Source organism: Phyllobates terribilis, unplaced genomic scaffold (genome assembly GCF_046119375.1).
Source record: "Phyllobates terribilis strain yellow unplaced genomic scaffold, ASM4611937v1 Scaffold_3__8_contigs__length_932513732, whole genome shotgun sequence".
In the NCBI taxonomy this organism is placed as follows: domain Eukaryota; kingdom Metazoa; phylum Chordata; class Amphibia; order Anura; family Dendrobatidae; genus Phyllobates; species Phyllobates terribilis.
This window is the reverse complement of record NW_027362763.1, coordinates 214,957,690-214,979,975: the sequence shown is the minus strand read 5'-3', so window position 1 is coordinate 214,979,975 and position 22,286 is coordinate 214,957,690. Positions and strand designations below refer to the sequence as shown.

The 22,286-nt window shown below is 42.1% G+C and overlaps 1 protein-coding gene across 2 annotated transcripts in view; it reads left to right on the top strand.

Annotated features, from left to right (window-relative positions):
* The window catches only part of PXYLP1 (2-phosphoxylose phosphatase 1), a 113,979-nt gene extending 106,196 nt beyond the window's left edge, over positions 1-7,783 (top strand). For both annotated transcript variants that reach the window (XM_073674629.1, XM_073674630.1), the window contains 4 exons: positions 650-820; positions 1,804-1,930; positions 2,721-2,860; positions 4,123-7,783. In XM_073674629.1, the coding sequence (XP_073530730.1) occupies positions 650-820; positions 1,804-1,930; positions 2,721-2,860; positions 4,123-5,054 (1,370 nt within the window). In that variant the 3' untranslated portion in view covers positions 5,055-7,783. The remainder of the gene's footprint in view (positions 1-649; positions 821-1,803; positions 1,931-2,720; positions 2,861-4,122) is intronic.
* Positions 7,784-22,286: the final 14,503 nt, after the last annotated feature.

Here is a 22,286-nt window from a genome sequence, read left to right as displayed (position 1 = left end):
CTACGGTTCTGGGAACAAGGGGAGCAAAAAACGAAAATGCAAAAACAGAAAATCCAAGGGTTGCAAAGGGGTTAAGAAACATTTTTCATTAAAAAAATATTAATAAATGCAAAATATATAGATCTAAGCCCTTATGTTGTCCTGTATGCTTGTTAGTCTTCAGGATATGTCCTAAATGACTGGCAGATAAAGGTCCTATGTCTCCAGAATGAGTGTCCTCCGTATACCACCAACATCATGTGCAATGCTGTCACCATTCACATCTATAGGAGTCACGGACACGGTGTGCTGTTGGGATTAGAATATACCTGTATCCTGCTCATCATTGCATTCACGCCATATCTAGGCAGATTTCCAGTGCTTACCACGGTGTCCTGGAATATTCGCATACTGTGTGGTGTACATTTTTCCAATGTTAATGATAACTATTAAATACATACGTTTAATTTATGCACAGGGAGGATTTCTCCAAGTATATTCTATTCCAAATGGTTTGACCAGCCTCATTATGGCGGATGAATCTTTAAAAGTAATTTGCACCAAATAAAGCTGTAACCATTCGTGTGTTTGTTCGTGTCTGTTTTGAGGGTGTTGGCTTCATATCAAATGCTACATCAATCGTTTTTGTTTTTTTTTCGTTTTTTTACAGGGTCACCAATTCGGCTTGTACCGGCTGTTTCAAACAGGGAGGAAACGCTCACTTCCAAATATCGTAAAAGAATCATGCCCGACCTGCTAACAGAGCCTTCTGCACCGGATCCACTGTATGATGCCCTCCTGTACTGCAATACTCCTGGAGTGACAGAGCGCAGTATGGAAGGTAACGTGATATTGGGAGTAATGGACTGAGCTGAAGTTGTATTTTTACACACTCTTTTTTTTGCCGATTTGTTGACAAATCTCATAAATTACAATGGGCTTTGATACCTTTTCAGTTTGTCAGGAGATAGCCGCTGTGACTTCCCCATTGTGGGAACCATGATCAAATAGCGTTTTTTCACCTATCCAACTTTCTGTTCCCCTTCACCTGAAATAAAAGAGTTAGAGTCCTGTTTCAGATGCATGTTCGCTCACAGGGTCCTGTTAAAAAATACATGCATATTTGGATGAGCCAAATATCCAGAGCTGGGGAACATAGCTGTCAGCCAAAGAGTGGCTTATCTGACATCCTGCAAGAACGATGCCACACATCACGAGATAAGGTCTGGTAATATGCCTGATTGTCTCAGGAATGTCCATTAAGGTCTGTTTATCTGTAGCACTGTTCATAGAAATGTCCGTCACTGGTAGAATTTTACATAGTAGTTCTTCACTGGCTGTTATGTTATATAGCAAGGGAAATGAAACACTTACATTTAGCAGGAAGTTCCCTAAGATTGGAGTTTTATACATCCATCCTGATCCAGGGTCCATTGGAGTAATATTTGGCAAATTCATTAAGCGGCATCTTTCGTAGACTTAAGTACATTTCGGCTACAACTTACGGCACCTTTTGTGGCGTAAATTGCAGTGAATCTGTTGTAACGTATTTAGGCCATACCCCTCCGCTAAGCTCTGCCCACGTTTAAAAAAAGCTAGTGGAACTGGCGTAAATATGCCAAATTTGCATAATTTTATGCAACTACATTGTTGAACAAATATTTGTGATTGTTCTTTCAAGACCACTTTGCACCATACTGTAAAGTGCTTGATGAGCTGCCCCCTCCACCTTCCCCCCAGAGCTTTACCTTACCCTACTACTGTTCAATCTCTTTTTAAAATTAAAGTACGTCTTTAATTTCATACTATGTTTCATGTCTCCAGGCCATGCACCTCATAACTTTAAATTGTTGTCCGTCCAAGTGATGATCCGTCATGGAGACAGATATCCTCTGTATGCCATTCCTAAAACCAAGAGACCTGATATTGACTGTGTCCTGGAGCCCGACAGGTATAGTGCCTGTTCTTAAAATTTGCATTGCTTGCTTTCATCCTTAAAGAGGTTTTGCCACGAATAAAGTTCATTTTAATTAATAGATCTTCGAATAAAAATAACTTCCACAGTTGGACGTGTTTAAATAAAATGTTCCTGTGCTGAGATAATCCTATAAATGTGCCCCTGCTGTGTACTGTGTAATGGCCGTGTCTGACCGTACAGGGACATGGTCTGATCATACCACATCTCCTGGGCAGGGAGGAGGCAAAAGATTATACAGACAGGACAGCAAGGGATCACAGCTGATTCTTACTTTGAAGTAAAACATTGTTTAAAAACAGGCAGGGGAATGTTTTACCTCACAGAAAGCTGTAGCTGTGATTCCATGCTGTAATGTCTGTATACTCTTTTGCTTCCCCCCTTGCCCAGGAGATGTGGTATGATCAGACCATGTTCCTGTACGGTCAGACACAGCCATTACACAGTACACAGCAGGGGCACATTTATAAGATTATCTCAGCACTGGAACATTTTTTTAAACACATCCAATTATGGAAACGATGATTATGAGGGAAAACCCCTTTAAATATATATCCGGCATGGCTTAAATAAAGCATTACCATAGCATGTAATGTGCAATATAGGAGGCCATGGTGACACGGCAGACACAAGGTTGTGTTCACAGAAGGCAGAAAAAGCCAAAAAGAACTACATAACTTAACTCAAGGGCATTATCTCACGGCACCCGACGGTCAGACCCCTATACTCGGTGGCTTATGGTTATATTTACTTTTTTTTTTTTTAGGAAACCATCTCATCCAAACCTGGAAGATTTTATCAACCACATGACTAAAGGATCAGAAGGTCAAATGGATGGTACATTGAGCAGCCTGCCACGTATTCCCAGCCATTCACTGTGCGAGATGGGAGAATTAACCCAAAAAGGTCAACTTTTATTTTCTGTATTATTTCATGACCGTCACAAATGTGGAACATAAATAAGAAAATGAATATGAATATTGATCTGTCGCCGCACTTTGCTGCCTTGTGCAAGTAGCTGCTTCAGGGAGGAAAAGAACAGAGTCTCTGGTGCCACCTATTAGAATTAGTAACATTCCAAAAAGTCAACATGGACCCTTTAAAGTGCCTTGCCTTGTTCTCCTGCTTAGCACTGATCAGGGGCAAACATCCCTTAAAGATCCTTGGTTTTATACCTAACCATTTTATCAATGTTAAATATTTGTCTATTATTTTCCAATCAATTTGGAAGATGGACAGTAAATTCAAAAATTCAAGGTTTCTCCTCCCACCCACCAATGTATATGGACCCCGTGTATTGAGGTTCTGTATTAGGCAATGGCCCCACTATCAGTATTTGGTCAGTATTTTTTTCTCAAGAGTGGGAGCTAAAACCATGTGGGTGATAGAAACAAGTCACCAATTCTGCATTTATTATACCTTTTCTCTGATTGTCCCTTACCTGGCTTTGGCTCCCACACCTGAAAAAAAAATATACTAATAGTGGGGCCGTGGCCTTATATCTAATAATGGCTCTAATACTAAAACTTTTTGCTCAAATTACTGGTATCCAAAACCAGCTTCCAATACAGAGCATCGCCATATGTGAGTAGTCCACTAACCGACTATGGTTAGTGTTTTGTTCCTTTTGTCATTTTTTTTTTTTTTTATTAAGTAAAAGGGGTATTCCCATCTCCAAGATCCTATCCCAATATGTAGTAGGTATAATAATATTATTATAGCAAATACCTCCAATTAGAAATGTAGTATAGTTCTTGTGATTCACTATGTCGCTTACCATGTGCAGGCATTGCAGTAGCTTAGATATCCACGGTTACGACCACTAACAGCTCACTAATTGTCACTATTTGAGTGGTCGTAATCATGGAACCCAAGTTACTGCAATGCACTGCACATGGTAAGCGACATAACGAATCGGACGAACTATACTACATTTCTAATTGAAGGTATTTGTTATTATTATTATTAATATTACACCTACTACATATTGTGATAGGATCTTAGAGATGGGAATACCCCTTTAAGCCATAATACAGCATTTTGTAAGGGAGATTCACCATTAAAGAGTCATTTTGGGCCTGCCGGGGTGAGGGGGACGGCATGATTCATACATTCAGCAATGATTTCAATGTTTTTGGCTATACCTAATATTTTCCTTTCTAATACAGGCGTTGTGCAGCATTTACAGAATGGACAAATTCTAAGAGAAATTTACTTGAAAAAACATAAACTTCTATCCAGTGACTGGACGGCAAAGCAGCTTTACATTGAATCCACTGGAAAAAGCAGGACGCTACAAAGCGGGCTCGCCTTACTCTACAGCTTCCTGCCTGGCTTTGACTGGAAGAAGATAAGCATTAGACACCAGTGGAGCAGTATCTTCTGCTCCAGTCAGTGCGACTGTCCTATGAGGAACCACTACCTGGAAGAAGAGCAGCGGCGCCAGTATGGCTATAGGATTAAAAATGCCCAGCTGGAAAAGACCTATATTAACATGGCCAAAGTGGTTGGGGTCCCCACTAGGCTATTACGAGCCTCCAATCCCATTGACTCATTGCTATGTCATTTTTGCCACAATGTTACATTCCCATGCACCAAGAATGGCTGTATAGACATTGAGCACTTTAAGGTTATTAAGGCACATCAAATAGAAGATGAGCGGGAGAGACATGAGAAGAAGCTGTATTATAAGTATGCACTGTTAGCAATTTACCCTCTGTTAAACCAGACTGTCAGCCGAATGCAACGGATCTCAGAAGGCAAAAAGGCCGAAGTGTTCGCCTTGTACTCCGCCCATGACGTGACTCTTTCACCCGTCCTCAGTGCCGTTGGTCTCACAGAGGCTCGCTTCCCACGATTTGCTGCACGTTTAGCCTTTGAACTGTGGCAAAACGCTGACAAACCGAAGGAACACTACGTCCGAATACTCTACAATGGGGAGGATGTCACTTTTCAGACTTCTTTCTGTAGAGAACACGAGAAGCGATCAAATCAGCCTTTGTGCTCACTGTCAAAATTTGTCAACTTTGTGAAAAAAGAAATGTTCTCTGCCCTGAACAGTACCAGTTATTCTGATGCATGCCATCAAAGGTTGTTCTAGAGTGGAATTCATGACGAGACACCAAATAATTAATTGTCCCATCGACGACATCTTGGTTCAGTAACTGCAAAGCAAAGTCCACATTAATCTCCAGCACAGTGTATGGTGACCGCACAGAGCACACACAACCTGCTAGCCGCGCACTGTGTCTGCCATGCCGATTTGTGCCTCAGTCCCACTAACACTGATTGCTGAAAAGGTGACCAGCCTGCTGCGGAAGGCGTAAGGGAGATTATTGCGTTACGTTAACTGCAATTTAAAAAAAAATGCCTTCCGCAGTTCCAAACCTTACACTTCAGATGTGATCGCAATTTACCCCAATAACATGTAATTCCTCCAATGACACTCTCAGGGGCTCAAGAAGAGAGGATACAAATAATAATAATTTCTAAATATTTGACATCTATCATGCGTTTTTTCTATTGAATGATTGAGATGGGAAATCCGCTTTAAAGGGAAGCTATCGTTAGAAAATGACCTATTGTTTAAATCAGGTTTTTATGTTTTTTTTTTGTTTTTCTGGTAATGTTTTTTTTCTACTTTTTCATATCATGATCTCTGTTTTAAAAAAAAAAACATAGAAATGTTGCAATTATCACACTGGCTCTATTTGAGACTGATACTTTCTGTTCTTTCAGGAGTTTCACATGAACATTAAGAGCAATAGACGGACTCTGACCCGATCTGTTGCTTTCTAAGCATCTAATGAGCGTGTACAAAAGTCATTGGGAAGGGGGGGCAGGGTCGGCTGTGGCATCACCTATTGTGATTGGTGGATCCTATGTTATCAGCTGTGTATAGTGGTCCCAGTGGTGATAATGAGATTTCTGGAAGCTCTTATTGAAAGAATAGGAAGTGTAAGTCTAAAATGGCTACAATGTGAATATTGAAAGCTTCCTAATTTAAATTAATACTGATTCTGATATGTATGTGTGTATAGATATATAGAGGGTGCAAAGTCTCCCTGGTATGTACCAAACCATCCAGATAAAACAGAAAAACTGGAGGCAGCACACCAAGAGTTCACAAAAGTTGATTATTTATAAGGCCATTGTGGCGACGTTTCGGTTTCAATAGATTTCACATAATTTTGCCACAATGGGTTCATAAATAATCAACTTTGGTACACTCTTTTGGTGTGCTGCCCCCAATTTTTCTTTTTTTTCTTTTTTATAAGACCACAAATAAATATATATACACTTAATCACTTTTTGTTTAAGAGTAACCGTTGTTTCAATTTTTATTTTATAAACCAATAGAACACATCAAAATAAGAAACCTTTGTAATATATCTTATCAGAGACATCTGCTTCTTTCTCCATCTGGATTGATCGATCATTCTCAAAATGTTCAATTTATGGGTAAAATTTGGATTCAGATTTTCCCATTGCTGCAATGACAGATGACAGGAAGAAGAGGGAGGGAGCTCTGCCTCTAGCTCCTCCCCCTCCCATCTACATAGAATCTTATCAGCACCAACTGTCATCTCCTATCCCCGTAATGGAACAATCTGTCTTCACTGAATACAGATTTTACCTGAGAATTGAAAATATGTAAGATGACAGATCCGTCCTGGCCGAGAAAGAAGCAGATTTCTCTGATAAGATATATTACAAAGTTACTTATTTTCATGTGTACTATTGATTTCTGAAAAAAGATTAAAACAACAGTTACTCTTTAAATGCATGTCATTCAAAAACCTAATTTAAAGAAAGGTCATTTTCTGGTGATCCGTCCCTTTTGAAGGAGGACACATCTGTAAGGGCCGTTGTTTGCAGAGTCTTTACTTTGCTTGTAATACAGAAGAAAACAAATAATTGGATTAGATTGCTCCGCTGTGCATAGCCTTAAATATCTACCGAGACCGCTATTGGTGCAGCACGGAGTGGGGAGGAATATCGCGTCTTCATCTGCAGTCACACCTGACTTTTTAGGGTTTGAGTGGATTTGGCAGAATACACCAGAATTAGGCAGCCATGACACTTACTGAACTGTTTCTTGATCAAAATGGAAAGATTGTGAATGTGATAACGTAAATAGGGGCATTGGTATAAATTATTATGGTCCGAATATTCAATACTATTATGATGTGAGGGATAGTGCACCATTTTTTACAGGTCCAGGAGAGTGCTGTCCCCTACCTTATACCAAAATACTGGGTATGTAGAGTTTTCAATACTTGGCAATAGACTTAAAGGGATTTTCCAGGATAAATGTTTACCTTTTACAGAGTCTTGTATGAAGTAATCAACACAGCTGTTCACTCACCCTCCCCGGGTCCAATACCAGCTTTCTGCTGCTGTTCCAGCGATTGGTTACTGGTTGCAGTGGTCGCATCACGGCTATAGCGCAAATCATCACTGCAGCCAATCACTGCCGACGTAGACCGCACAAACTGCTGAGCTCAGTGATCGGCTGCAGTGATGCTGTGTGCCATAATCGCAATGGTACCGCCGCAGCCACAAAACAATCACTGGACCCCAAGAGATCAGGTAATATCTGTGTTTATTTTATGCATATAAAACTTGTAGCTTCTGCAGAGATAAGCATTTAGTCCTGAAAACCTCTTTAACGGTGACATCTGGCCGCAGCATCTTTGACTCAAGAGCACAAGTTAAAACATGAAAAATGCATTAAAACGCTGCGTATGAATCCTGCCTCAGGCCTCATTCACACTTTGGTATTGAATTTGTGTTTTTCGTCTGTTTTGTTAATATATTTATATATATATATATTAGTACAGACCAAAAGTTTGGACACACCTTCTCATTTAAAGATTTTTCTGTATTTTCTTGACTATGAAAATTGTACATTCACACTGAAGGCATCAAAACTATGAATTAACACATGTGGAATTATATACTTAACAAAAAAGTGTGAAACAACTGAAAATATGTCTGATATTCTAGGTTCTTCAAAGTAGCCACCTTTTGCTTTGATGACTGCTTTGTACACTCTTGGCATTCTCTTGATGAGCTTCAAGAGGTAGTCACTGGAAATTGTCTTCCAACAATCTTGAAGGCACTTGTTGGCCCCTTTTGCCTTCACTCTGCGGTCCAGCTCACCCCAAACCATCTCGATTGGGTTCAGGTCTGGTGACTGTGGAGGCCAGGTCATCTGGCGTAGCACCACATCACTCTCCTTCTTGGTCAAATAACCCTTACACAGCCTGGAGGTGTGTTTGGGGTCATTGTCCTGTTGAAAAATAAATGATGGTCCAACTAAACGCAAACCGGATGAAATAGCATGCCGCTGCAAGATGCTGTGGTAGCCATGCTGGTTCAGTATGCCTTCAATTTTGAATAAATCCCCAACAGTGTCACCAGCAAAGCACCCCTACACCATCACACCTCCTCCTCCATGCTTCACGGTGGGAGCCAGGCATCTAGAGTCCATCCGTTCACCTTTTCTGTGTCGCACAAAGACACGGTGGTTGGAACCAAAGATCTCAAATTTGGACTCATCAGACCAAAGCACAGATTTCCACTGGTCTAATGTCCATTTCTTGTGTTCTTTAGCCCAAACAAGTCTGCTTGTTGCCTGTCCTTAGCAGTGGTTTCCTAGCAGCTATTTTACCATGAAGGCCTACTGCACAAAGTCTCCTCTTAACAGTTGTTGTAGAGATGTGTCTGCTGCTAGAACTCTGTGTGGCATCGACCTGGTCTCTAATCTGAGCTGCTGTTAACCTGCGATTTCTGAGGCTGGTGACTCGGATAAACTTATCCTCAGAAGCAGAGGTGACTCTTGGTCTTCCTTTCCTGGGCAGTCCTCATGTGAGCCAGTTTCTTTGTAGCGCTTGATGGTTTTTGCAACTGCACTTGGGGACACTTTCAAAGTTTGCCCAATTTTTCGGACTGACTGACCTTCATTTCTTAAAGTAATGATGGCGACTCGTTTTTCTTTACTTAGCTGCTTTTTTCTTGCCATGATATAAATTCTAACAGTCTATTCAGTAGGACTATCAGCTGTGTATCCACCAGACTTCTGCACAACACAACTGATGGTCCCAACCCCATTTATAAGGCAAGAAATCCCACTTATTAAACCTGACATGGCACACCTGTGAAGTGAAAACCATTTCCGGTGACTACCTCTTGAAGCTCATCAAGAGAATGCCAAGAGTGTGCAAAGCAGTCATCAAAGCAAAAGGTGGCTACTTTGAAGAACCTAGAATATAAGACATATTTTCAGTTGTTTCACACTTTTTTGTTAAGTATATAATTCCATATGTGTTAATTCCTAGTTTTGATGCCTTCAGTGTGAATGTACAATTTTCATAGTCATGAAAATACAGCAACATCTTTAAATGAGAAGGTGTGTCCAAACTTTTGGTCTGTACTGTGTATGTATGTGTATATATATATATATATATATATAAAAATATATATAATATATATATATATATATAGATCCAATTCTGAAGTGTGGATGAGGCCTAAAGACTGCTGTGCAGGGCTATACCTGCCAGTTATTACTTGGAGTTAATTGAGAGTATACACCTTTTACATTCAATACTCTGCTGCTTTATTAGGAGAAATCGCTCCACTAGACAGTTTAAAAGTTTTCTTTTTAACAATGAACTTTAACTGCATCAAATATGTACTAGCACATCAAAATGTGTCTTACACTATATCACCAGAGGGGGCAGAAATCTGTTTTTCTGAGTGCCAAATGCCCCGCTCCTAATTACAGACAAATATAGGGTAAAGGATAAACTGTTATCGCCCTGTAGCTGCTGCTCGGGGGAGAATAAGTGTGTGAAAATACCATTGTAGGGAACCTGTCTCTAGATCCGTGCTGCTTGAACCATGAAGCATGAATCCAAGCCTGACAGCTGTAACATTTCAGAGAAGTGCATTTAAAAAGCCGGCCGGGGCCTATAGGGAGCGACCTGACGTCTCCCCACCCTGCCCCTACACACATCATACAGACCTGGGGCAAGGAGAAGACAGCTGGTGGCACCACCGCTCTGGTCATGTTCCCCCTCTATGGTCTCCGACCAGCTTTTCAAATTATACTTTCTCTGAAATGCCAAAACGTTAGAGTAAAACGCTGCGATCACACATCCAGGCTCTGATTCATGCTGCCTGCAATTTGGGCAGCATGAATCTAGCAATAGGTTCCCTTCATTATGTATTGTATTAAGCAGAATATAGCTAAAAAATCAGCAACATATACCAAGTCTGATTGTGCCTGTGAGCATATGGTTTTATTAGGCTCTGTTCACACTAGTATTATGACATGATTAGGAAATCTAACGAAATGTAATGTATGTATGCAGTAAGCTCGTCACACTCTCGCCCTATCTGACATCAGATGTGGACGCACTCCATTGCATACTGGGTGATGCCAAGGCCTAGGACCCATAGGGGCTCATTCTGATTGTCCATTGTACAATACTTGTCTCGGCATCTCCTCGTGCCCAATGGTGGCCCTGGTGGGAGAGTATGCGTGGACTACCGTATTAAAGCGTGGACGGAAGAAGGGCATATGGAGCGGTGTATGAGAAAAATAGAGATCCGACAAAGGAAATGTCATCAGAACATAACATATTGTCTAAATCAAATTCTTTTTAAATGTATTTTTTAAAAATCGTATTCAATCATAACACTATCTACGGTCCACGCTGGCCACTAGGCCTAATACTAGACTCCTACTTTCTGTTTTTCACATGGTCATTAACAATAGACTGACTCGGACACTATTAGTTTCTATAGAGGTGTTATTTGAGCATGCTCTAATCTGGGCAAAGGTCACTGTGAAAGAAGGGGAGGAGGTGAGATGTACCATCACTAGATGTGAATGGCGGATCCTGTGTTATCTACTGTAGTTAGAGGTATTACCTTTCATTCTAAATCAGCTTGTTATGATATTGAGACTGCTGAAGAGTCATCTGTACAGAACTGGAAGTTAGCGTGTAGTACAAGGCCTAGTGAGTCTAATATAATGCCTATATAGCTAGTGATAAAGAATTGGAAAAAAAACATCCAAAAAAAATATATATATACCGTATATTGCATTAAAAACCTGATTTAAATATCATTTCATGACACATCCCCCTAGAAGATGGGTTACAAAATTAATCTGCTACAGAACTTAGATTAAACATGAATTTCAGTTTCGGCAACTAAAGGTCATTTATTGTACAATGGAAAGTCCTGAGATTTTCCTATCTACATCCTGCATCAGTTTTGGCTTTCAAGATCAATCATCTTTGGGAATCTATAACTTGAAACTAAAGTACCTTTATTTACTGACACCTGAATACTTCAACACATGCTGGACATTGATTGATTGTATGTTTTGGTCACTGCACTTGTGTTGCAGCCAAAAGTACCACATTGTCCCGGCTTTTAGCAAATGTGCTATGAAGACGTGAGTCTAGTAAGAAATATGTGGTCCTCCATCGTAGAAGGTCCATATGTAAGTCTGACTCTGGAATATATACAGTTGGAGATTTCACCCTTCTCCTTATGTGTGTTTTGTGTGTGGGTAACATGTCCACAATCTATGCTAAAAGACCAGACCCAAACTACCGACCTTATTACACGGTGGTGTTATTTGGTAAGTGACCGTCAGGGTGGAGCCGCAGCTGAGAGCTGAGGAATACGTCAGTGTCATCAGTTTGTCCCTGAACCACGTAGCCTTCACACATAAGATTAAAGGGAACCTGACAAGTCCCCTGACTGTCCCCAACCACTACTCTAGCATTATGGGGCAAAGTTTCCTTCATCTGATAAGGTGTTGTAAGTGCCATACTAATGCTCCAATATTTGAACAATGAACTTTAAGTTTGCAGCTTTGCAAATATTAGAAAGGTAGGCCTCTTCCGTGGGATATTCCATCAATATCTGAGCGGTGGGGGTCCGACATCTGGCTTTCCCCCAGCTGACACCATTGTTGGCCAGAAGTTTTCGTATGCTGCCGAAACACAGCAGCTCTGTCAAAATTATAGTGGCCGCTCCGGGTACTGCACATTTGCCCCTCAATTTAATAGGAGGCGGATCTGTAGTACCCTCCACGGCCACTATAGAAATGACGGAGCTGCGGTGTCCTGGCATTACTCTAGCCGCTGCCGGTAAGAGCTGTTCAGCAGCGGAGCTGGGCGCCACACCCCCACCATTCGGATATTGATGGCCTAACCTAATGATAGGCTCTCAATAAAGTAATGGCCAGCCTCTTTTAGTGAGGCATGACTAGTTGGTAGAGGTGTTTCTTCCCCCAAGCTAGACTTGTCTTGTATTTTCTAATCACGCCTCACCGGGTGTGATTGACAGTCGCATAACATTTGTACCAGAATGGGGATTGAGTGCAGATTGTCAGTCGTGTCCAGGGAGATTGGAAGACAGTAGTCCTGCCTCATATGTGACGCTGCCAAACAAAACTACATCCTTCAAAGATTGCAGCGTTGCACCTATACAGTACCCATAAATGGGGGACCTGACAGGTTTCCTTTACTTGACCAGCTGCGGTAGGTTGGGTAAATACAAGGAGTTTGTATGTTCTCCCCGTGTTTGTGTGGGTTTTCTCTGGGTTCTCCGATTTCGTCCTACACTTCAAAGACATACTGATAGGGGATGTAGATTGAGAGCCCCAATGGGGACAGCGAAGATGATGTCTGGAAAGCGCTGTGGATTTAATGGCGCTGTATAGTGAAATAAATAAATGCACAAGTAGCGTTTTAGCTGCAGTCATTCTTTGGGGATTTTGCAGTGTAATTAACAGCTAAGATCTCATCCACACACTGCTAACATTTTGCCGTGCGGGGTGTTAATCTGCAGTCTAATTCTTTCTGTAGATTCTTATTGGGGATTTCATTTTTGCAATGTATAGAGTGAAATTCGTGGTAAATCCAGAACAAAATGTATAACGCGTTTTTCTGATATTGCAGTGGATTTGCTTCAAAGTCCACATGAGAAAATCCGTCCTGTGTACTTGTTGCCTTATTGTAGAAACGAGTGATTGTAGCTTGCGGCTACTTGTGTCTTCTCTCATTAGTATGTTCTGGTCTCGTACTCTTGTGTTTTATACGGTATTACTTGTTTCATGAAACCCTCCATACTATTGTATTATTTCATTGTCCTACATGTTGCAGTTGTGTGTAAATACTGGACCGTTCTCGTAGAGCCTACTGTAATCTGGACATTGCTTGAAATTAGTTTTTTCATGATGTATTCGTAATGTCTAAATTAAATTGTGTGTCACTGTACATAAGAACATCCCATAATACCGTGTACCTCGTAATATGTTATACAAAATCTTCGATTTTATTGGGTGACACATTGGGGTCACATTTATTTGTTCATCGTCCCAGCAAATATGCTGAATGGTCATTGCGAGAATAAAGCCTTGAGTTCATTACATAAAATCCATACATCCTGGTAGCGATGACCTGATACTCGGGCACTGGACAGCAAATCATAGTTCTCAGAATGAAAACCAAGGCCTATGGGGGGCAAGCGGCTCATTGACATTACACAGGTGGACAATGTAGTCCATGTTGTCAAACATTATGCCTGCTGCTCCCCTGATGATGATTTTTTGCTACTTTTTATAATCTCTACCAAGTACTGTTGTGCATTTAAAAAAAGCCATTTTCTCCTCATATTTATTTAAACTCGCAAACAATCCCTTTAAGGCCACGTTCACACGTTCAGTATTTGTAAGCCCAAACCAGGAGTGGAACAATCAAATGCAGAAGTGGTGACCTCATTCTATTATACTTTTCCTCTATCACCCACTTCTGGTTTTGGCTTACAAATACTGATAGAAAATACTGACCGTGTGAATGTGGCCTCACACTCCAATATACAAACAATGCTCCTGTTAATATATAATTATTTAACCCCCATTAAAAGTAGAATTATCCAAGTGTAATTACTTTCTACAGTATGATATTTAACCGATCAAACAAGAACAATTTAAATTGGTCGCCTTCCTGTCCAATCACAGATTTTATAATGACTTCAAGTCAAGCAGCTGTGACTGCAACTTCAACATCTTCCTGGACTTCTTCTGAAACTAAGCCTTGGTGGACTTCGAGGTGTGTTTGGGATCATTGTCCTGTTGGAAGGTCCATCGATGCCCAAGATTCAGCTTCCTCAAAGAAGGCCCCAATTCTTCAAGACCGGCATTGGTCATGCCGCTCTTGATGAGGACATGTGCTGAAGTCCGACGCTCCTTAGGAGACGCATGAGCTCTTTATAAATCGATAGTGTCGGACGAGTGGCGTGCACTTTTATGTGAGCCTCGCAACAAATTCTACTCGAGTTCCTGCTGGAGTAAAATTTGTAGCATGGAAAAGCTTTAATGAATTGGGCCCAAAGCTTTCTCATTAGTTGTCCTGATACTTTATTGAATCCGTCTTCTACTTCACATGTTGCTGGTTTTCAGTGGCAGAGGAAGCAAAGCTGCCCCAGAGCATCACCGAGACACCACGCTTCTCTGTAGTCATCACCGATCACCCGCCTTCGTTCACTGTAGGCGGGGTGTTTTTCCTCCTCCATACATACTGCTTGATCCATAGGCCCAAAATGTTCAAGACTTTTTTTCATTGTTCCTGAGAACAGAATCCTAAAACTTTTGTTGCTTATTTATATGGGTTTGGAGATGATTCTTCTTGTGCTTTGGGTCAGGAGAGGTGTACATTTTGGAGTTCAGACATTCAGCATTTAGTATGCACCTAATGTTAGGTTCACATAGATACAGTACACTCTGTTTACCACTATGTTGGCATCATCAAAATTTTTTACTCCCAACAGGTGCCGTGATGGAGACATTCACTTGCATGAAGCAGACAAAATCGCTGTGGATACTAGCCTCAGCCCTTGCACTATTCATCTTGCTTATGATGTGACTTTGACTCTAAAATGAAGTGTGAAACCGGCCTTAAAAGGAGTCTAAATTTGAAAGCTTATTAAAGTGCAACATAGCTGCTGCATAATTTTCTCAGAGCTGTAAATATACAGTATGCTCATTGTCGCCGTATGTAGCTGCATTTCAGAATATATATAATGTGATAGTATTATACGATTCTTGAAAGGCGGTGCCCCAGTGTTCTCTGGTGTGCAGCTGAATCCACACAATTAATTATCTATAAGCAGCAGTTCCAGAGAGGAGAAAAGTCTATATAGGAAAAAATGATGCAAAGGAAGAATGCTTTCAAAAATAGAAATGTTATTAGTTTAATTTTTATCAATTAGCAAAATGCAAAGTGTATAAAGGAAAGCGAAATCTAAACCAATTCTTCTAGGTACACTTGCACACAGTTTTTGATAGAACTCTTCAGGGAGATTGTTGCAAACATCTTGGAAAAACTAACCACAGAAAGTTTTGCAGATACAGTGCCTTGTGAAAGTATTTGGCCCCCTTGAACTTTTCTACCTTTTCCCACATTTCTGGCTTCAAACATAAAGATATAAAATTCTATTTTTTGGGGGAAGAATCAACAACAAGTGAGACACAATTGTGAAGTGGAACAAAATTTATTGGATATTTTAAACTTTTTAAAAAAATTAAAAACTGAAAAGTGGGGCGTGCAATATTATTCGGCCCCCTCGAGTTAATACTTTGTAGCGCCACCTTTTGCTGTGATTACAGCTGCAAGTCGCTTGGGGTATGTCTCTATCAGTTTTGCACATCGAGAGGCTGAAATTCTTGCCCATTCTTCCTTGCAAAACAGCTCGAGCTCATTGAGATTGGATGGAGGGCGTTTGTGAACAGCAGTTTTCAGCTCTTTCCACAGATTCTCGATTGGATTCAGGTCTGGACTTTGACTTGGCCATTCTAACACCTGGATACATTTATTTTTGAACCATTCCGTTGTAGATTTTGCTTCATGTTTGGGATCATTGTCTTGTTGGAAGATATATCTCCGTCCCAGTCTCAGGTCTTTTGCAGACTCCAGCAGGTTTTCTTCCAGAATGGTCCTGTATTTGGCTCCGTCCTTTTTCCCATCAATTTTAACCATCTTCCCTGTCCCTGCTGAAGAAAAGCAGGCCCAAACCATGATGCTGCCACCACCATGTTTGACAATGGGGATGGTGTTTTGAGGGTGATGAGCTGTGTTGCTTTTAAGCCAAACATATCGTTTTGTATTGTGGCCAAAAAGTTTGATTTTGGTTTCATCTGACCAGAGCACCTTATTCCACATGTTTGGTGTGTCTCCCAGGTGGCTTGAGGCAAACTTCAAACAAGACTTTTTATGGATATCTTTGAGAAATGGCTTTCTTCTTGCCACTCTTCCATAAAGGCCAGATTTGTGCAGTGTATGACTGATTGTTGTCCTATGGACAGGCTCTCCGACCTCAGCTGTAGATCTCTGCAGTTCATCCAGAGTGATCATGGGCCTTTTGGCTGCATCTCTGATCAGTCTTCTCCTTGTTCGAGATGAAAGTTTAGAGGGACGGCTGGGTCTTGGTAGATTTGCAGTGGTCTGATACTTCTTCCATTTCAATATGATCGCTTGCACAGTGCTCCTTCAGATGTTTAAAACTTGGGAAATCTTTTTGTATCCAAATCCGGCTTTAAACTTCGCCATAACAGTATCTCGGCCCTGCCTGGTGTGTTCCTTGGTCTTCATGATGCTCTCTGCACTTGAAACAGAACCCTGAGACTATCACAGAGCAGGTGAATTTATACGGAGACTTCATTACACACAGGTGGATTCTATGTATCATTACCAGTCATTTAGGACAACATTGGATCATTCAGAGATCCTCACTGAACTTCTGGAGTGAGTTTGCTGCCCTGAAAGTAAAGGGGCTGAATAATATTGCACGCCCCACTTTTCAGTTTTTAATTTTTTTAAGAAGTTTAAAATATCCAATAAATTTCGTTCCACTTCACAATTGTGTCCCACTTGTTGATTCTTCCCCCAAAAATTTGAATTTTATATCTTTATGTTTGAAGGCAGAAATGTGGCAAAAGGTAGAAAAGTTCAAGGGGGCCAAATACTTTCACAATGCACTGTAAGATCTGTCTCTGTGTAATCTCAGATAGCCTTGATGATGTTGAGATCAGGGCTCCGTGGGGCCATATCATTACTTCCAAGACTCCTTGTTCTTCATGACACTGAAGATAGTTCTTAAAGGGATGGTCTGAAACCAAACTTTGAATTTCATCCTAAATGTCTATTAATTAATCACTTTTCTAACATTTCAATTAAAAATTCTCTACTGTTCCCATTTTGATGACGTTTTACTTGCGAATCCCCAGTGCATGTGGTGATACTCAAGAGGGACGACATAAGGGAGTCGGGGCTTGGATAATACTTGCTCTACTGAGTATGAGCCTGTTGTCAATTCCAAAACATGCTCAGCATGCCCTCCCTGCTTACAGTGCTATATTCCTTTGACTGCACAGTGACCGTGCGCTCTCTTGTCTGCGAGGGAGTGCGCATGCAAAGGAATATATCACCGTCAGCAGGGAGGGCATGCTGATCATGTTTTGGAATTGACAACTGACGCATGCTCAGTAAAGAAGAGACTGGCCCAGTCCCTGAAACGGACATCACTGAGGACTCTTCGTTTCAAGGGAGGACAGCAGCCTCTGCCACCTAATAGCGTCCCACTTGAGTATCTTAAACAAACAAAAAAAGCATGAAGAGTAGAGAGGAAATGGTATAAAATTTAAAATTGAAGTATATTAGAAAAGTGACTACTTCCATAGGTTTTTTTTTTTCATTAAACCTGTGTACATGTGAATGGTGTGTTATAATACTCACCTACTTCTCCAGTATCCAGCACTCTTCTGCGCCTCTTCTCAGTGACGTCACCACTCTACAGTCTATCTGGCTCACTGTATACTCTACGCGTGAGCCGGAAGCGTAGTTCTGACGTTAATCCACAGACTTACGGTCAGAGCTTGAGTCGAGTGTCAGTGCTCTGTGCTCCGATCGTCCAACATAAGAGAATCGCAGCAGAGGTGCAGAGGAGATGGAGAAAGTAATTTCTCCATCTCCTCCATTGCCGGCTTCCATGGCAATCGGACTGCATTCAGATGACATCCGAGTGCAGTCCGATGTTTCACACGCACCCATAGACTGCACTCGCAGCATGCTGCTGAATAGGCATGAGAAAATGATCACTGACCTGCGCTGCCCCATACATTGTGCCGAGTGCTATCTAATAAAACATCGGATAGCACTGGGCTATGTTATACGTTCATGGGAGTGAGCCCTTAACGGCATTATTAAACTTAACCAAATTCCCAACTTCACTTGCTGTTTCACAAAAGCTGATTTTTAACACAACACCCGGCACCATGTAGCTTGTGCTGCTGTGAGCAGCCTTAATGGCCTAAAAGTGCTACCTTGACCTTCAGCGTCTCTGGTCTTGTCTCCCACTGAACACTTAAGCCGTCTACATGAGGATGCTGGTCATAGGAAGCTGAATAAAATGATAACTTGATATCTGTGATCCGATGTCTTATTCCAGAGAAATCCACGTTTCTCTTATATGTAAATGAGCTGTTAAGATCTATGGGCCGGACACTGGTCTGTAAGAGACTCCGCCCCCAGAGATTATTATAAATAAAAGGGGCAGTTACCAGTGTGAGTCATGGATGTAACCCAGTACAATAGAACTGATTTTTGTCTCCTTACAAACACATTTGCTGCAGCTCTCACAGCTCTGCTGTATTGTAACACTGACTGTCTGTGAGATTGAAGCTGAGAGGAGCCTGCAGATGTGTCAGGTATAATCACACACAGCTCTGCAGTGAGATCAGGAGAGCAGAGAGCGGCCATCACACTGGTAATGTCATCTTTTATTTATAATAATCTCTGGAGGCGGAGTCTCATGCAGATGTATGTCCGCCCCATAGTCCTGAGCAGCTCATTTACATATAAGAAACATGGATTTCTTTGGAATAAGACATCAGATCACGGATATCAAGGTATCATTTTATTCAGCTTCCTATGACCTGCATCCTCATATAGACGGCTTAGGAGGGTTGATCCTACTGACAGATTCCCTTTAAGTCCATGTGGATGTTATCAGATAGAAATTCATACAGGGAGAAGTACACATCCCCAGTGAAAAGTTTCTAATAACACCCACTTGGACTTAAAGAGACTTTGTCAGCACAGGGTGACTGTTCAAACTAAGTCCCGCCACTCGGTGCATCACGGCGCTCAATCATTTATACACACCTTCCCACCTGCTTGTTTTCCCTCCATCTCCACCCATCTCTTCCTTGATTGACAGCTCTGGCTTCATAGAGCCAGAGAAGGGGAGGAGGTGTATATAAATGATTGGCCCCGCCATGATGCACCGAGCGTCTGTACTTGATTTGAACAGTCATTATGTGCTGACAGAGTCCCTGTAACTAAAGTTAACTCATTAGGTGCCAAATACATTGCTAATATCTCTGCAATGGAGAGGCGGAATTAAAAAAATAAAGTTTTATTCCGCACTGCAGTCACTACTACATTGTGTGTAAAACTCAACAGGAAACAAGGTGAAAGGTCCATGTCTATCCATTCTGTGATCTCCATACTTCCACGTCTTTTCCTTCTTGATGTACAATTTCAATATTGAGGAGTGTATAATTATATTATAACAAATAGCCTTCTCTCCGCTCAGGAACTGCTGCTGATAGATAACCAAGTGTGTACATTCAGCTGCACCCCAGAGATAAGCCCGGGGCGCCGCCTCTCACAAATATCTAATCGTACCATGATGCAGGACAAAAGTAGCCTGAGATTATTCCATTTCAATTTTTGTACTTATTCTGAACAAGTATTAGTCTTATGCATCGTATTAATGTGGTGTCATTCATGCCCATTGATGCTTGCGTTATGAGGAATTGGCTGTTATATTCATTTATGCCAGGTGGGGGCACTGTTGCGTTATTGTATTGTAACGTGGGCTCTGGATCCTCAGCATGACCCGATCATGGCTGCGGGTATCCGCTCAGTACACAGAATATAGGATATGCTGGAGAGTGAGGTCACGTCGGTAATGGTGCTCTTGGATGTATTCTGCTGGATATTTTTCTTCCTGGCTAAAGGATTTTAAGAATCCGCTCCGGATATGTTGTTTAAAACCTTGTTCACTACAATCAGAAGTTTTACAGCTGTGATACAATAGTGTAGCTACAAATACTGCCATTATAGAGCGGTGTAGAAATCTATGATCCTTTATAATAGGATCTGACAAAAAAAAATCATGTCTGCCTTCTTCTAGTAACAGCGCCTCTGTTGTACATGGTGAAGAAGAAGAAACTGCTGACTGTCCTGAAGATGTGGGGACTGGACACCTCTTGTACCTCAGCTGTCCCCCAGGAAACACCATGCAGTATCTCCAGACCTGAGCAGGCACTAGAGCTCTCGACTCTGGACGACCTGTGGGTAAGCCAGTCAGCACCTGGAATGTGATCTTCTTCATGAATAATGCTCCAATCTGGAGCTTAATTTGTACAGACATATTTTGACTGTTTCTGAGTATGGCTCGTCCTACCCCTGACAATGCCCAAACCGGATTCTGGAGTTGTCGGACAGGGATCAGACACCAACTCTTCACGGCTTTCAGCCCGAAACTTCCGGTTAATCCGAGGCCTTCACTTGCCATGGAGACAGTCACAGTCATCTGTGGAGAGGAAACACTAACGCCAAGGGCAGCCTCTCCTACTGGCCCGAGGCTTTGGGACTCTCCAAACTTCGCAGAACAAAGACCTTTAGGGTGTTCCATACAACGGCAGCGATACCACAATCCGATTTCATGACTGAGTTCCGGCTTCTGCTTTGCCTGACGATCATGGTCAACCTTCATGGATTCAGCCCGGGAAGGTGCCTCTACAGGCTGGGAAACAGGTGGTCTTTGGGAGGACAGTACCTGACGTGACGACTTTCCTCTACGTCTTGCTCGTCTGGACTGCTTCTTAGAGTTGGGAAGGGAAGTATTCTGCTTTGTCTGCTGAACACTGTTATCCTCCGTGGATTTTGCGTGGGTAGCTGCCTTTTCAGACTGGGGAACAGGTGGGCTTACTTCACGCGTCACACATCCATACTGTTCCAGGATATTGGAAGAGGAAGTATTCGCAGAAGGGTCAGGGTCACCGAAGACCATAAGAAAGGCCACCAGGAAGGTCTGTAGGTCAGAGATGATAGGATCCCTTGCTTCTCATAGGGGGGTGATCATCAGATCATCAGGTAGGACATCAGAAACGCTACTTTAACCCTATCGGTGGGAAAATAGTGAGCATAGAATTTGAAATGCAGCATGCATTGCTCCACAAATGCACGGCTTCGTTTTGGATCCTCATAGTACCGTGATGGATCCGCAGGAACGAGTGCTGATAGCTCCATTTTGGCTGGTGCGTATATCGCCTGGACCTCAGCTTGGGAAAAATATGTTTTCATGGTGCATGTATTCGCCAGACAAGGATTCAAATGTTTCCGAGAGCGAAGGGCCGTGGGACTCAACGGGGACCATGGCCTGAGCAAACTGTTACTCTCACGCCCAGACTGTTTGGCGTGAGCGTGGTTAGTGGTCCCACTGGGCCACGAACCGAGGAGTGCCTGGAGGGGCGTGACTAGGGGCTTAATCGACTCCGTGGTCCAAGGAGGGACGTGGGAGGTGGCCCAGGTACTACTCCAGGTCAGACCCCGGTCACACAGCTGTTGACCCACATGAGGAATGCAGAAACGGGCAGGTTTGGCTGGTATGCAGACAGGCGGGTACTGGCAGGCACGGCTGGTATGCAGACAGGCGGGTACTGGCAGGCATGGCTGATATACAGACAGGCGGGTACTGGCAGGCATGGCTGATATACAGACAGGCGGGTACTGGCAGGCATGGCTGGTATACAGACAAGAGGGTACTGGCAGGTAGGTAAACAGGCTGGATAGGGATCAATACAGACTGGGATACAGGAACAGAGCCGCAGGTGCGGAGGGGAAAAGGAGCAGGGCAGAGCCACAGGTGCGGAGGGGAAGCGGAGCAGGGCAGAGCAGAGCCGCAGGTGCGGAGGGGAAGCGGAGCAGGGCAGAGCAAAGCAGAGCCACAGGTGCGGAGATGTAGTATGAACATGAAAAATGGTTATTTTATGTTTCAAATCCATATTGAAATAAAATACAGTACAGACCAAAAGTTTGGACACACCTTCTCATTTAAAGATATTTTTCTGTATTTTCATGACTATGAAAATTGTACATTCACACTGAAGGTATCAAAACTATGAATTAACACATGTGGAATTATATACTTAACAAAAAAGTGTGAAACAACT